The sequence below is a fragment of the Trachurus trachurus genome, assembly GCF_905171665.1.
Source record: "Trachurus trachurus genome assembly, chromosome: 2".
Taxonomy (NCBI): domain Eukaryota; kingdom Metazoa; phylum Chordata; class Actinopteri; order Carangiformes; family Carangidae; genus Trachurus; species Trachurus trachurus.
In genome coordinates this window covers 1,025,167-1,038,191 of record NC_139914.1, presented here as the reverse complement: position 1 = coordinate 1,038,191, position 13,025 = coordinate 1,025,167, and the positions used below count along the sequence as shown (strand labels likewise).

The 13,025-nt window shown below is 46.5% G+C and overlaps 1 protein-coding gene across 1 annotated transcript in view; it reads right to left on the bottom strand.

The window, feature by feature from the left end:
* Positions 1–436: 436 nt before the first annotated feature.
* Positions 437–13,025, bottom strand: part of LOC310997648 (zinc finger protein GLI2-like) — a gene marked incomplete at its 3' end in the record, with an annotated part of 64,724 nt that continues 52,135 nt past the window's right edge. Inside the window, exons 8-13 of the mRNA XM_083987427.1 lie at positions 11,681–11,821; positions 8,506–8,655; positions 5,994–6,158; positions 4,895–5,203; positions 2,845–3,277; positions 437–2,244 (exon numbers count right to left, since the gene is read on the bottom strand). Coding sequence (XP_083843553.1) covers positions 437–2,244; positions 2,845–3,277; positions 4,895–5,203; positions 5,994–6,158; positions 8,506–8,655; positions 11,681–11,821 — 3,006 coding nt within the window. The remainder of the gene's footprint in view (positions 2,245–2,844; positions 3,278–4,894; positions 5,204–5,993; positions 6,159–8,505; positions 8,656–11,680; positions 11,822–13,025) is intronic.

Below are 13,025 nucleotides of genomic sequence, written 5' to 3'. Positions count from 1 at the left end.
CACATGAACGTTCAAATGTAAGTTTCCACCTTCGAATGTTCTCATTTTTTAAATAATTTGAATTCTGTTCGAATTGAGAGCCATAACTCAGAGCAGGATGTGACGCCAAGAGAAAACCCCAAAATAAGCGGCATTTTAAAACGCATTTTTAAAAAAAAGCGTCTACACGGCCAGAAAAAGATGTATGATCAGTGGACGGAGAACGACATGAACAAGAGAAGTAAAAAAAAAGTAGTAAAAAAGTAAAAAGTAAAGTAAAAAAAATGCCGCAAAACGATTGAAACTGTTGCACGAGGCCTTGGGAGTCCGACGTTTTCTGCTCTGCAGTGGAGACACGGCGTCCGAGACGGAGGACGTTACTGTGAAGTTCCTCTCCCCCGTCACTTTCCCAGGAACTCCTTCAGTGGAAACTCGCCGAGCGTCTGCACATCTGGGGCTACGACATGGAGCTGAGGAACTTGTTCTCCTCTGCCAGAGCCGTCAGCAGCGAGCTCATGTCTCCGATCGCCATGTTGCCGCCGTTACCCGTTGCCGCTGCCACCGGCAGCGACGGCAGCGTGACCGAGTTCCTGGGCGTGGTCAGGCGAGAGGAGCTCCGGGAAAGGTTCTGGAACAGACCGGGACTCAGCGCTCCCGACACCAAGCTGGAGCGGTCGCCGTCGTCCAACATGCTGTCAAAGTCAATCTGCAGGGCGACGGCGGCGGCGGTGCTGCTATAGTCCACGGTTCTGAGCGACTGCTGGTCGTCCGGTGGCGGCACGGTTGCCACCGGAGGAACGTGAAGGTCCAAGTTCCCGTTGGGCTCAAACACCTGAATCTGCCCGGTGTAGTACACGGCGTTATCGTCCGAGTGAACTCCCAGAATCCTCGTCTGCTGGTGCCGGTTCAGAGGTTTGGGTTCCGATGGCGGCCGTGGCTGGAGGTGATGATGCGTCGCGGTTCGCAAGGGATTCTGGGAGATGGTGTTCGAGTGGCGCTGATGTGGAATCAAGAGAGCGACGTCACAGTCCTCCATTTTAACCTGCACGGGCTGAAATCCAGCATCAGCAAAGTGCACGCCATCCGTCTCCATGTCAACAGGCTCCTGTTTGAGGGTGGGGCTTAGTGCATTCCCGTGGACCGGCGCCGCTGTGGTTCTGTAGGTGGTGGCGTTGTTGTTGCCGTTGTGGTCGTAGGGTGCCGCGGCCCGGTTGAACCTGCACTGAGAGCTCAGGGCGTCGTTGAGGTTTGGTGGCCTCTGGAAGCCGTTTGCCGTCGTGGTCGCGAGGTTCCGGATCGTCCGGTTCTGGTTGGCGCTCAGGTCGTTGAACACGGATCCAAAGTTCTGGTTCTGCTGGAGGACGGCGAGGTTCCCTTGCACCTCGCCGACCGCCAGGTTCCCTCGGACTTCGGGCTGGTTCAGGTTGGTCCGTCCCTGGTAGCACGGCTGCTGCTGGAGGTTCTGGTTTCCTTGGAAGTCCGTCTGATTGGTCGACGCTCTGCAGGCGCCGAAGCTGAAGTCCGGCAGCACGTCCAGGTCCAGGTCGTCCTCGGCCATCGTTGTCTCGTTCTCAGAGATGCTGGGCGGGTGGCGCCGGTGGCCGAACTGGGGCGCGCGGTGGTGGGGGTGGGGCCGCATGGTGGCCCCCCCTCCCCCGCTGCCATGCAGGGCGCCGACGCTGTTGTAGCGCTGCATCTGCGGCGGCGGCCGGATCAGAGAGTCTGCTGGCGCCCGTCGGACCGGGTCGCTGGCCCGGCGTCGGGGGAGGGAGGACGGGACCTCATGGGGCATCAGGCTCCGGGTGGCGGCGGCAGCGGTGGGGGGGGGGAGGGGCTCCTGGGGCGTCAGCAGGAACATCCGGTCCATGTACGGGAGCGGCGTCGGAGGTGCGCCCCCAGTGGCGGCGGCGTATTTCATTTTGAGGTGGTAGTGCTGCGCCGGCGTGAGGCTGAGGGCGCCGTCCGGGCCGCACACCCCTCCCCCCCACATCCCACCCCCACCGCCACCGCCACTCGTCTGGCTGGAGCGCCGGGAGATGTCGGCGGAGATGGGGTCGTAGTAGGAGTCGGCCGAGCTGAGGGCGCTGGGCCGGTCGGTGCTGTACGTGGAGGCGTGGCTGGAGCGGCGGCTGGAGGAGGAGCAGCCGGGGGAGACGCCCGAGGAGCGCCGGCTCAGCGTGAACACTGAGCTCAGTGTGCTGGTCGTGCTGTCCCGCCGCTCGCAAAGGGGGCGGGGCTTACCCACGGCCGGACCGGGGAGCAAACCTGTGGACAAGCAAGAGGAGAACGCCGTCAGAAATCAGCTGACTGACCTTCTGAGTGAACTGTCGCGTAGGGATGTCACGATTACTTGTACTTGTACTTGTACTTACTACTTTACTTCACAATTAATCGCGGTATTAAACACCACAATTAATTCATCGTAAAGATTCCTAAATAACGTTACTTTCACAAAAATTTGATGTTGGAACCTTATCGGCAGATGTGCGCAAAAAAAAGGTAAATGCACAGATACTGGTAACGTAACATTGAATTGGTCGGAATTTAAATGTTAGCGTGTCATTTTTTATAAAAAAAGAAGCTAAACAAAACAAAAAACGATTAAAATAAACGCAAAAATTTGGTATAGATAACAATTTATGACCTGAATATTTCAAACATTTTCCCCTGGGGATTAATAATTGGTCATATATTAATAGATACTTGAAAATATTTGTGTAAACAATGAGTAATGTAATTATATTTTGACTATATTTGATTTTACACATTCATAATGTTGTGAAATTAATTAATTAAGAAATGAATTAATGCATAATAATCGTGATAATCGTAACACCGTGATTATTTCTCTGACAATAATTGTACCAAGAAAATTTATAATTGTGACATCCCGACTGTCGCACGCCGTGAACTGTGTCCACTCACCGCCGACTGGGAGGGGGGGCAGCTTGGTGGCGAGGGCCGGGGGGGTCGGGACGTTGGCCCAGCGGCACGAGTCCCTCGCCGCCGTCTTCAGCTTCTCCTTCTTCAGGCGCTCCAGGAGCTGGATGCTGCGGAGCTGGAGACCCACCGCCGTCGCGACTCCGCCAACGCCAATGCCGCCGCCGCCGCCGGTGTCTTCGAAGGCGAGGGAGTGGACGAGGGGCAGGTCGTCCAGGGAGCTGAGGTCCCCCAGGCTGTCCCCCCCTCCCCCGCTCAGCGCCGCCATCTCTACTCCACTGTCATTGTTGGTGGTGCTGCCAAGTGGCGATGGTTCGCTGCTACATGATGAGTGACCGCCAGGGCTGGACTGATACATCTGGAGGACGAGGAGGAGGAGGGGGAGGAGGAGGAGGAAGAGAAGGAGGAAGAGGAAGTTTAATGATCGTATTGATCAGAGCAGGCGATTGATCGTCTCTGAGGTCTGGACGCCACAAAGCCACAGTGATGATCACAGTGTTCACGATGATTATGATGATGATGGCTCCACTCCCACAGAGGGAATATTAATCCAGCTGCAGCTTTCATCAGCTCTGTTTTTACAGTGAGTGGAGTTATTAGATTATTGTCATTTTAAAGACATTTATGATTTAACCCTCTGAGCTCGGTGCCATCGTATTGTTGGAACACCGAATGACAGCGATGTAATTCTTTTTTTATTGAAATCGGGAAACTTCGGCCTTTACAAAGAGTCCACTGGTGAGTCTGTAGCTCATCCAGGAGTGGAGTAGTCCTACGGAGTAGAGAGTTCATTTACATCAAGATGTCGCTCTGTTGCCTTGTGTGATAGCGACTGTTGGAAAAGCTCAGCCGTAAATGCAATGTTGCATCGAGGAAAAGTGTTGTTTGTTACCTCAATTAATAAAATAATTTCTATTTAATTTGTCTACATTTAGGCCATTAACAATTAAAACACACTCTTTGGGTAGAAAATAAGAGTAAAAAACAGAATTCCCAAAATTTAAAACAGAAAATAAATAATATACAGTATTTTATGTAATTAGAGCCCTTATTCTTCCCCCCCTAATCCCCAAGACCTTAAAGAACCGTTAATAGTGTCTAAAAAGAAGTTTGTAATAATTTTCTGTGTTTCCAACAAATAAATGTGAAATATATTTCATTTACTTCATTTTTCTGATCATATATCTTTTCCTACATCCATATGACGCCACTACAGGATGAATATTCTGAAAGCCCAGGTTGTCCTGAAAACAAGGAAGTCAGTAAATTGAATATGTTTCACAGGACTGAGGTTTTACAAGGACGAGAGACTCTGAAGGGTTAAACATGGTCAACTAAATAATAATAGTTTACTGCCTCTGTGTTTTGATCTGCTAATCACCTCATCAATGTGTTTTTAACTGATTATTTCAACTGGTAATGAGTTGGATTTTTGTAGCATTAGATCCTCTTTAAGTTATTTGACTTTAAATAAAACACCAGTAATCATTAGGGCTGTGACTAACAATTATTTTCATTATCGATTAATCTGTCGATCATTTAAATGATGAATTGGTTAGTTGTTTGGTCAATAAAATGTTGAAAAATGTCTTATCAGTGTTTCCCAAACCACCAGACGACGTCCTCAAATGTCTTGTTTTGTCCACAAACCAAAGAGAGACTCAGTTTATTGTCATAAAGGAACAAAGAAACCAGAAATATTCACATTTAAGAAGCTGGAATCAGAGAATTTGGGACTTTTGAGCGATGAGGTGCAGCGACAGCACGATGGCGATGAACATGCTGCAGAGGTGAGCTCACCTGAGTAAGGTCTGTCCAGCAGGAGAGTCAGAGAGAGAGAGGAGAGGTTGGAGAGTTAGGAGACGGAGGTGCAGGCAGCTGTGATCTGACGGACCAATAATCAATATATCTTTCTATTGATCAACAGGCCCAGGGGTTAGTCGCAGCGCGGAGGGAGAGAGAGACGCCATCTTACCACGGAGCTTTCCGTCTTAATGGACTTCACGTGCAGGAAGTCCTCCATTCCTCTGGGGGAGCCGTCGCCTGAGATCTTCACCTCCCTGTGGATCCGGTCACCGCGAGGCCCCGTCTCCTCGTTCTCGCCGTTCTCCCTGGGCGCCGCCGGAGGCCGAGGCGGCCCTGGCGGCGGCGGCGGCGGCAGGTCCCCGCGCTGCTTCTTGGTGACGTGGGCCTCGGGGCCATGGACGGTCTTGACGTGCTTCCTGAGAGAGCTGGGGTCGGTGTAGCGCTTGGTGCAGCCGGGAATCTTACAGACGTAGGGTTTCTGCACACACACACACGTTTGGAAGGTCAGCACGGTTAGTATCGTTTCTTCTTTCTCCTAAAACCTGAAAAAGTAAGACTAAGACTAAATAAAAACTAAATGAAAACTAAGACTAAATGAAAACTAAACTAAAACTAAGACTTAATAAAAACTAAATAAAAACTAAGACAAAGACTTAATAAAAACTAAAACTAAGGCAAAGACTAAATGAAAACTGAATAAGGACTAAGACAAAGACTAAATAAAAACAACTAAATAAAAACTAAGACAAAGACTAAATAAAGACTGAATAAAAACTAAGACAAAGACTAAATAAAAACTAGTTAATTCCTCTAAAATAAAATCTAAACTAAAATTCTTCACTTGTTGAACTCACTGAAATTAAACTGAAATAAAAAAGCAAACTGTAAAACTAAATAAAGATAAAAACTAATGACAATTTTAAAACTATAATACTATAACACACACACATTTATGCTCAGGTGTGTGTGTTTGTACAGGTGTGTGTGTGTGGTATTTGAGCCTCGGTGTGTTGGCGGTTTGAATTCCCCCTCGGCCCCTCGCTGATGGATACGAGCCGAGCGCCCTGAAACGCTTCCAGGTTTCATTTCCTCCTCCCGTCTGCAGGTGGTCCGGCGCCGAGCATGATTCGCCCTAATGCATTGTGGGCCGTTGTGCTCATTATGTCTACAGCTCGTTATTTACACACAGACGTCTGCAGCCTGTGTGTGTGTGTGTGTGTGTGTGTGTGTGTGTGTGTGTGTGTGTGTGTGTGTGTGTGTGTGTGTACCTCGTTGGAGTGTGTGCGGTTCTGGTGCTTGGCCCGGTCCGAGGCGTTGGAGAACGCCTTGTTGCAGCCCTCGTGCTCGCACACGTACGGCTTCTCGCCCGTGTGAGAGCGGAGGTGAGTCTTCAGGTTCTCCAGCCGCGAGTAGGCCTTGGAGCAGCCCTCAAACTGTAGGGGGGAAGAGAGGGAGGAGAAGGAGGAGGAGAGAAGGAGGAGGAGAGAGGAGGAGGAGCAGAGTTGAAAACATAAAACATACGAAGCACATTGACACACAAACACACCACAGACGGCTGTTCCATCGTTACAGGGTTGAAGAGAATACAGTGTGTCATAACTGTTCATTCAGAAGGAGGAGGAGGAGGAGGAGGAGGAGGAGAGAAGGAGGAGGAGGAGGAGGGGGAGCAGAAGGAGAGAGAAGGAGGAGAGAGAGGAGGAGGAGCAGAAGGAGAGAGGAGGAGGGGCGTGAAGGAGGAGAGAGAAGGAGAGAGGAGGAGGAGGAGGAGGAGGAGCAGAAGGAAAGAGGAGGAAGGGCGTGAAGGAGGAGAGAGAAGGAGAGAGGTGGAGGAGGAGGAGGAGGAGGAGCAGAAGGAGAGAGGAGGAAGGGCGTGAAGGAGGAGAGAGGAGGAGGAGCAAGAGGAGGAGGGGGAGCAGAGGGAGAGAGGAGGAGAGAGAAGGAGAGAGGAGGAAGGGCGTGAAGGAGGAGAGAGGAGGAGGAGCAGAAGGAGAGAGGAGGAAGGGCGTGAAGGAGGAGAGGAGGAGGAGGAAGAGGAGGAGCAGAAGGAGAGAGGAGGAGGTGGGAAGGAGAGAAGGAGGAGGAGAGATGAGGAAGGGCTTGAAGGAGGAGAGAAGGAGAGAGGAGGAGAGAGGAGGAAGAGAGAGAAGGAGAGACGAGGAGGAGAGGAGAAGGATGAGAGAGGAGGAGGAGAGGAGAAGGAGTAGAGAGGAGGAAAGAGAAGGAGGAAAGAGAAGGAGGAAAGAGAAGGAGGAGCAGAGAGGAGGAGAGGAGAATTAGGAGAGAGGAGGAGAGAAGGAGGAGGAGAGAAGGAGAGAGGAGGAGGAGAGAGGAGGAGAGATGAGGAGGAGGAGAGAAGGAGAGAGGAGAGAGGAGGAGCTTGAGAACAGACTCAGCGTTTGACTTGTTTTCTTGTTCTCAGAACCAAAGTGATCAACTGTACATATCGAGGGGGAAGGAGAGAGGAGGAGGAGGAGAGAGGAGGAGGTGAGAGGAGACAGAAGGAGCGAGGCGGAGGAAGAGGAGGTACATATGGAGGAGGAAGGAGCAGCTGTGGAACTGCAGGGGGCAGCAGAGAGCAGCGTGAGTCAGGCCTCATGGTTTATCCTGATGCAGCTGAATGTTTAAACTTTATATTTAGTGTTAAATCCTGGATCAATAACCTGCAATAAAAACTACAAAAACGTTACACTAAAATAAATTAGAGAATTAATATCTATATTAAAACGTGAATATAAAGATGTTAATTTGACAGTGAACATTAATATTAGTCACTGATTTAAATGTTTTTATGGTAAATTTACCAATAAATCCACAGTTAATAATCTGCTTCAAAAAAATTAAAATTAAAAAACAGATGTCCACCTTTAGATATGACATTAACCAGATAATTAAAAGAGAGTTTCAGTTTCAGAGGAATTCATATCAGTTATTATATTCTACTTTATAAGATTAAAGTAGATTGGATCAGTTTAAACAATAAATAGTAAAAAGTAAAACATGAATAAACCAAAACAACAGATAAAATGATCAATGAATAAAGGAAATATATATAATTTATATAAAATAATCTGGACATTTGTTTTTCCTCTGTCAGTGTTTAATCAGCTGATGCTGAGAATAACCTGTAGAATAAAAGCATCATTATTTACAGCCTTGTTATATATTTAAGATTATTTTAAAAACTGTTAATAATAATAATAATAATATTTAATAATAATAATTGAATTCTTTAATGAGCAGAAATAAAGCCGAGTGTCACTGAATCTGTAGAAGAATTTATAAACAGTGATATGAAAAAGAATCCAGATTAAAAACCCGCAGCTGAATTAATATTTTCAGCCTCTTTTAATTGTTAATGACATTTTCCACACACACACGCACAACGACACACACAGACACAGACACAGACACACACACACACACACACACACACACACACACACACACACACACACACACACACACACACACACACACACACACACACACACACACACACACACACACACACACACACACACACACACACATCAAACAGCTGCAGTGAGATTTATGTGTTTTTATAATCGGCCATGAGTAGAAGAAGAAAGAAATCTTCACTCCTGTTTCCCAGGGGTGTGTTCGTGTGTGTGTGTGTGTGTGTGTGTGTGTGTGTGTACATATATATATATATAGTGTTTAGAGGCTGAGCGGCGGTGGCGGCGGTTGTGGCGGCCCTCGGGGGTTGTGGCGGCTTGTGGCGAGGGCCCTGGGGGCGCGGCGAGGCCATCCGTTACCCACCGTGCACTTGTGTGGCTTCTCCCCGGTGTGTCGGCGCATGTGAACCACCAGCATGTACTGAGCTTTGAAGGGCTTCTGCTCCCGCGAACACTCGTCCCAGCGGCACACGAACTCCTTCTTCTCTCCGTGGATGTGGTCATTATTGATGTGCTGCGGGACACACAGACACACACGGACACACACACACACACAGATAAGATAAGAGTGAGCTGCTGCTGTCCACTCGTGTTGTTGCAGATCCATCTCTCGGTCTCCGAGGACGACAGACGAGCTTCAGTCGCACTAATTAGAGACACACGGACTCTTTATGTGAGAGTTAATGAAGCAGAGCTGCTCCGTTATTAAAGCAGAAAAGAGACGTGAGATCATAGACTACGTTTACATGCAGTCGATACTCTGGTTCAGTTCAATATTCCGGTTTCTGAAACATTCGGAATAACCCTTTGTAATCAATCAGGATATATTACAACAAGTAGTTCCTGTACTCCAAAGACCACACTGCAAAAATTCAAAATCTTTCCAAGAATATTTGTCTTATTTCTTGTCAAAATGTCTAATTTCTTGTCAAAACTCATCTCTTTCCACTTAAAATAAGACTCATCATCTTAAAGGGACAATGAGGAGTTTCTATTTGGTTATAAAAAAGTCTCACGTTACGTAATGTGGATGAATCTCCGCTACCCACACTTGTTAATGGGCCCATTTTCGATAAATATATTGTTTTGTCTCTATCGTTATTTTGTTATTATTAGTGGTGGCGGAAATGCTGGGCGAGCCGACCAGCGTTGCCTTACTTTCGGTTTCCAGGCGAGTTATGAGAATAACGCTGCCGAATCGCCGTTTATGGTCGGAACTACGACGATATGTGATCGTCTTCGAACCTCTGACTTTAATTCTTGATGAATGAAAACATGAGTCTGTCTTGCGCCGGTCAAAGAATTTCACGGTGCGCGCGGAGGCTCATAAATGTAGTGTGAAAACACTTCGCTTTTCCAAAACTCCTTGTTGTCCCTTTAACTCATTGAGTGCCGCGCTCCTTTCCAAAGTTTTAGTCAAGTGTACCGGCAGTTTAGACGATTTTTGACGATTTTTGACGATTTTTGTAGAGCCACAGTGTATTGTATATTATTGCCACCAACACATACTGTGGCTCATTTGAAAGGTGAAACTTTATGCTTCAAATGGCCACAAACCGTTTGTTTCTACGAGCCTCCGTTCCTGAGAAAAGTCAAGCTAAACATGGCTGGGTTTCACCAAAATCCCTGCTTTTTTTCTAGAAAAGGAGATAGAGCGCCTTTTATGAAAGGTGCTCTGTTTGCGCCTGTCGCTCTTCTGACACTCGCATATCTGGATCAAAGGGCTCGTGTAAGATAAATATATACAACAATTGTTGTTTTATTCACAAATCTACCACCGGGGGCGGGGGGGCGCCACTAAACAACAATAACACAGACGCACCGTGCCGTGTTACAGCCTCTCGCCGCGGAACGTGATGGTCTCTCGGCCACAGCAGGTCAGAAACACCGGCCCCACTGGTGGTCGCGGTCCTTCTGTGGTACGGGTCGGTGATGCCGGTCTGCTTTGACCGAGGGATCATCACATTTTACCGCGGGAGGACCTTGGGGAGGACACAGTGTTGCTCCAGATGAAGACCGGACGGGACTGTCGGCTGAGAGCTTCCTGTTCAGCTCCGAGCTGCTGGAGCGGAGCTGGTGAGAGCAGAGCAGCTGCTGCATCCACATGCAGAACTCCATTTGCAAAAGCCGAGTTATGATAAAAACTTCCAGATTGTGAGCTGTCATGAGTTTTTGATTGTCATCTATTTCAGTTCTACTCGTCGTAGAGTCCCCAAATTTACACATAAGGTGTGTTAAAGTGTCTAGTTTCATAATTGAAAAAAAAAGAAGCAAAAAACGAGAAATCTCGTTTTTGGCACTCAACGCATGGGAACGAAAAACGAGAAATTACGTGGTTGGCACTCAATGAGTTAAAAAATTAACTTGAAGTTTTTTGTGCTTGTAATAAGAAAGAAAAACTTGCTCTACGATCAGATTCTTCTACTCATTTCAAGTGAAAATATGCTTGAAAGAGGTAAAAAGTGTCTAAAAACAAGCTACTTTTTAATATGATGAGTCGTCTTTTAAGTAGAATTAGATTTGTTTTGACTAGAAATGACATTTTGACTAGAAATAAGATGAATATTCTTGGTAAAATTTTGAGTTTTGCAGTGCAAGATTCCTTGCGAATAGGCAATACATGCAGAATTAATGTTCCTTTCAATGGGGATATCCCTAAAGGCATATACATGACCAGATATTCAGGTTTACATGACCACCTCTGACACTCTCTATGTCTCTTTCGTCCATCATTTGAAATGAGAGACGATACCTTAAGAGTGATAACCGCCAGCCCGTCGTTTTAAATCACCGACTGAAAAACAGCCATACCAGAACCGGTACCAGAAAATATGGGTACCTCTTCTCATCGCAACGGTACCGTTCAATTAAGTCCTCGTCACGTAATGAGAGCAGATCTAAAGGAGGACGAAGCCTCCTCTCGTCAATACGTCCATATTCTCTGCTTCTCATCAAAATCGTCACCTTGCAGAATTTATGCTGCGTTTCATTGTCTTTTTTTTTTTTTTTTAAGCATATTTTTTGGCTTTTTTGCCTTTATTTGATAGTACATATTGAGATACAGGAAAGGGGGAGGCAGAGAGAGGGGGAATGACATGCAGGAAAGGTCTGCCCGACGCGGGATTCGAACCGGGGACGCCTGCGTTGAGGACTGTAGCCTCTACATGGGACAGCCGCTTTAACCACTGCGCCACGCACCGCCCCTGTTTCATTGTTTTTTTATTTAACCTACGGAGTTTAACACAGAACTTTCTGATGCCTTTTTTGTCTGGAAAAAAAAAGTACACTAATATGTTAGTAAAGTTTAATTTTTAATAGTTCCATGCAATTTATTTGCTTATTAAATAATGAAAACTTGTTAAAATGCACCTGTTGCCAGAAGGTAACAACGTACTATTATGTTGTTATCGGTACCATATCGATTCAAATGTGAAAGGTTCCCATCCCTAATCCAGAGACCGGTGTCCCTGAGGTCTCTCCTGAGGTGGACTGAGGAGGACTGAGGTGGACTGAGGAGGACTGAGGAGGACAGGACTTACGTGGACCAGCTGGTCCTGGGTGTCGTACTCTTTGCTGCAGCCGTCCCAGTGGCAGTTGGTCTCGTAAACGGCCTCGGGCTCCTGTTTGCACTCGTCCCGGTCCACGTCGTCCTTCAGGTCCAGCAGGTTGCCGTGGCGATTCTAAAACAGAGGGTGAAGGAGTCAGACGTGTTCACGCCGCTGAGCACACGACGTGGACACGACTCCAGCTGTTTGACCTCAGAGGCGTTCAATTAGAGACCAACACACAGTCTGTAATCAGGCAGCGCACAATCTACACACACACTGCACATTTCTGCTCTTAAACACAGACCAAGTGTGTAAACTGTGTGAAATAAACAAACACACACTCTACTGCACTCAACTCTGTGACGTTCTGATGTCACTGCTGAAGTTTAAAGTTAAAAACCTCCCAGAAACGTCGCAACTGTGTTTAAATCTGTTTAAGGAAAGTTTCTTAATTTACATAAATAACAAACACATTTAAAAAATGGAGGTAGGAAAGGAAAGAAGGAGGCAGAGAGAGGAGAAAAGAAGGAGGTAGGGAAGGAAAGGAAAGAGAGGAGGAAAGAAGGAGGCAGAGAGAGGAGGAAAAAGGGAGGTAGAGAAGGACAGAGGTAGGAAAGGAACAAAGGATGTAGGAAAGGAAAGGAAGAGGCTGAAGTTTAAAGTTAAAAACCTCCCAGAAACATCGCAACCGTGTTTAAATCTGTCCACGGAAAGTTTCTTAATTTACATAAATAACAAAAACATTTAAAAAAACGGAGGTAGGAAAGGAAAGAAGGAGGTAGAGAGAAGAGGAACAAAGGAGGTAGGAAAGGAAAGAAGGAGGAAGAGAGAGGAGGAAGAGAGAGGAGGAAAGGAGGCAGAGAGAGTGATTGTGATGTCAGTGCTGAAGTTTAAAGTTAAAAACCTCCCAGAAACGTCACAGCTGTGTTTAAATCTGTCCACAGAAAGTTTCCACAAAAAAATTCTCTGTCCACTTAAAAACCCAAGTTTATAAAATCCCATGAATAACTGAAGCTTCCAGAAATTATTTTTAATTAAATATTCTCAGTTTAAAAAAAAAAAGGAAGATGTTTTATATTTTTAAGATAAAAAAACTCTGAGATTAAAATGAGTTTTTGTCAGAAAATAAAACAAAAGCAACAGAAATTAACTATTAAATCTGACTCCTCTGTAATTAACTATACACATAAAACCACCATGACTCATTGATCCTGCCTGTTATGTTTCAATTAACTTATTGATCCGTGTATAAACCAATAAAAATTAATAACTGTGCTTTTGCTTCACTTACTTCACCAAAAAAACAAAAAAAAAACTGCTCTCAGTTCAGAAACAT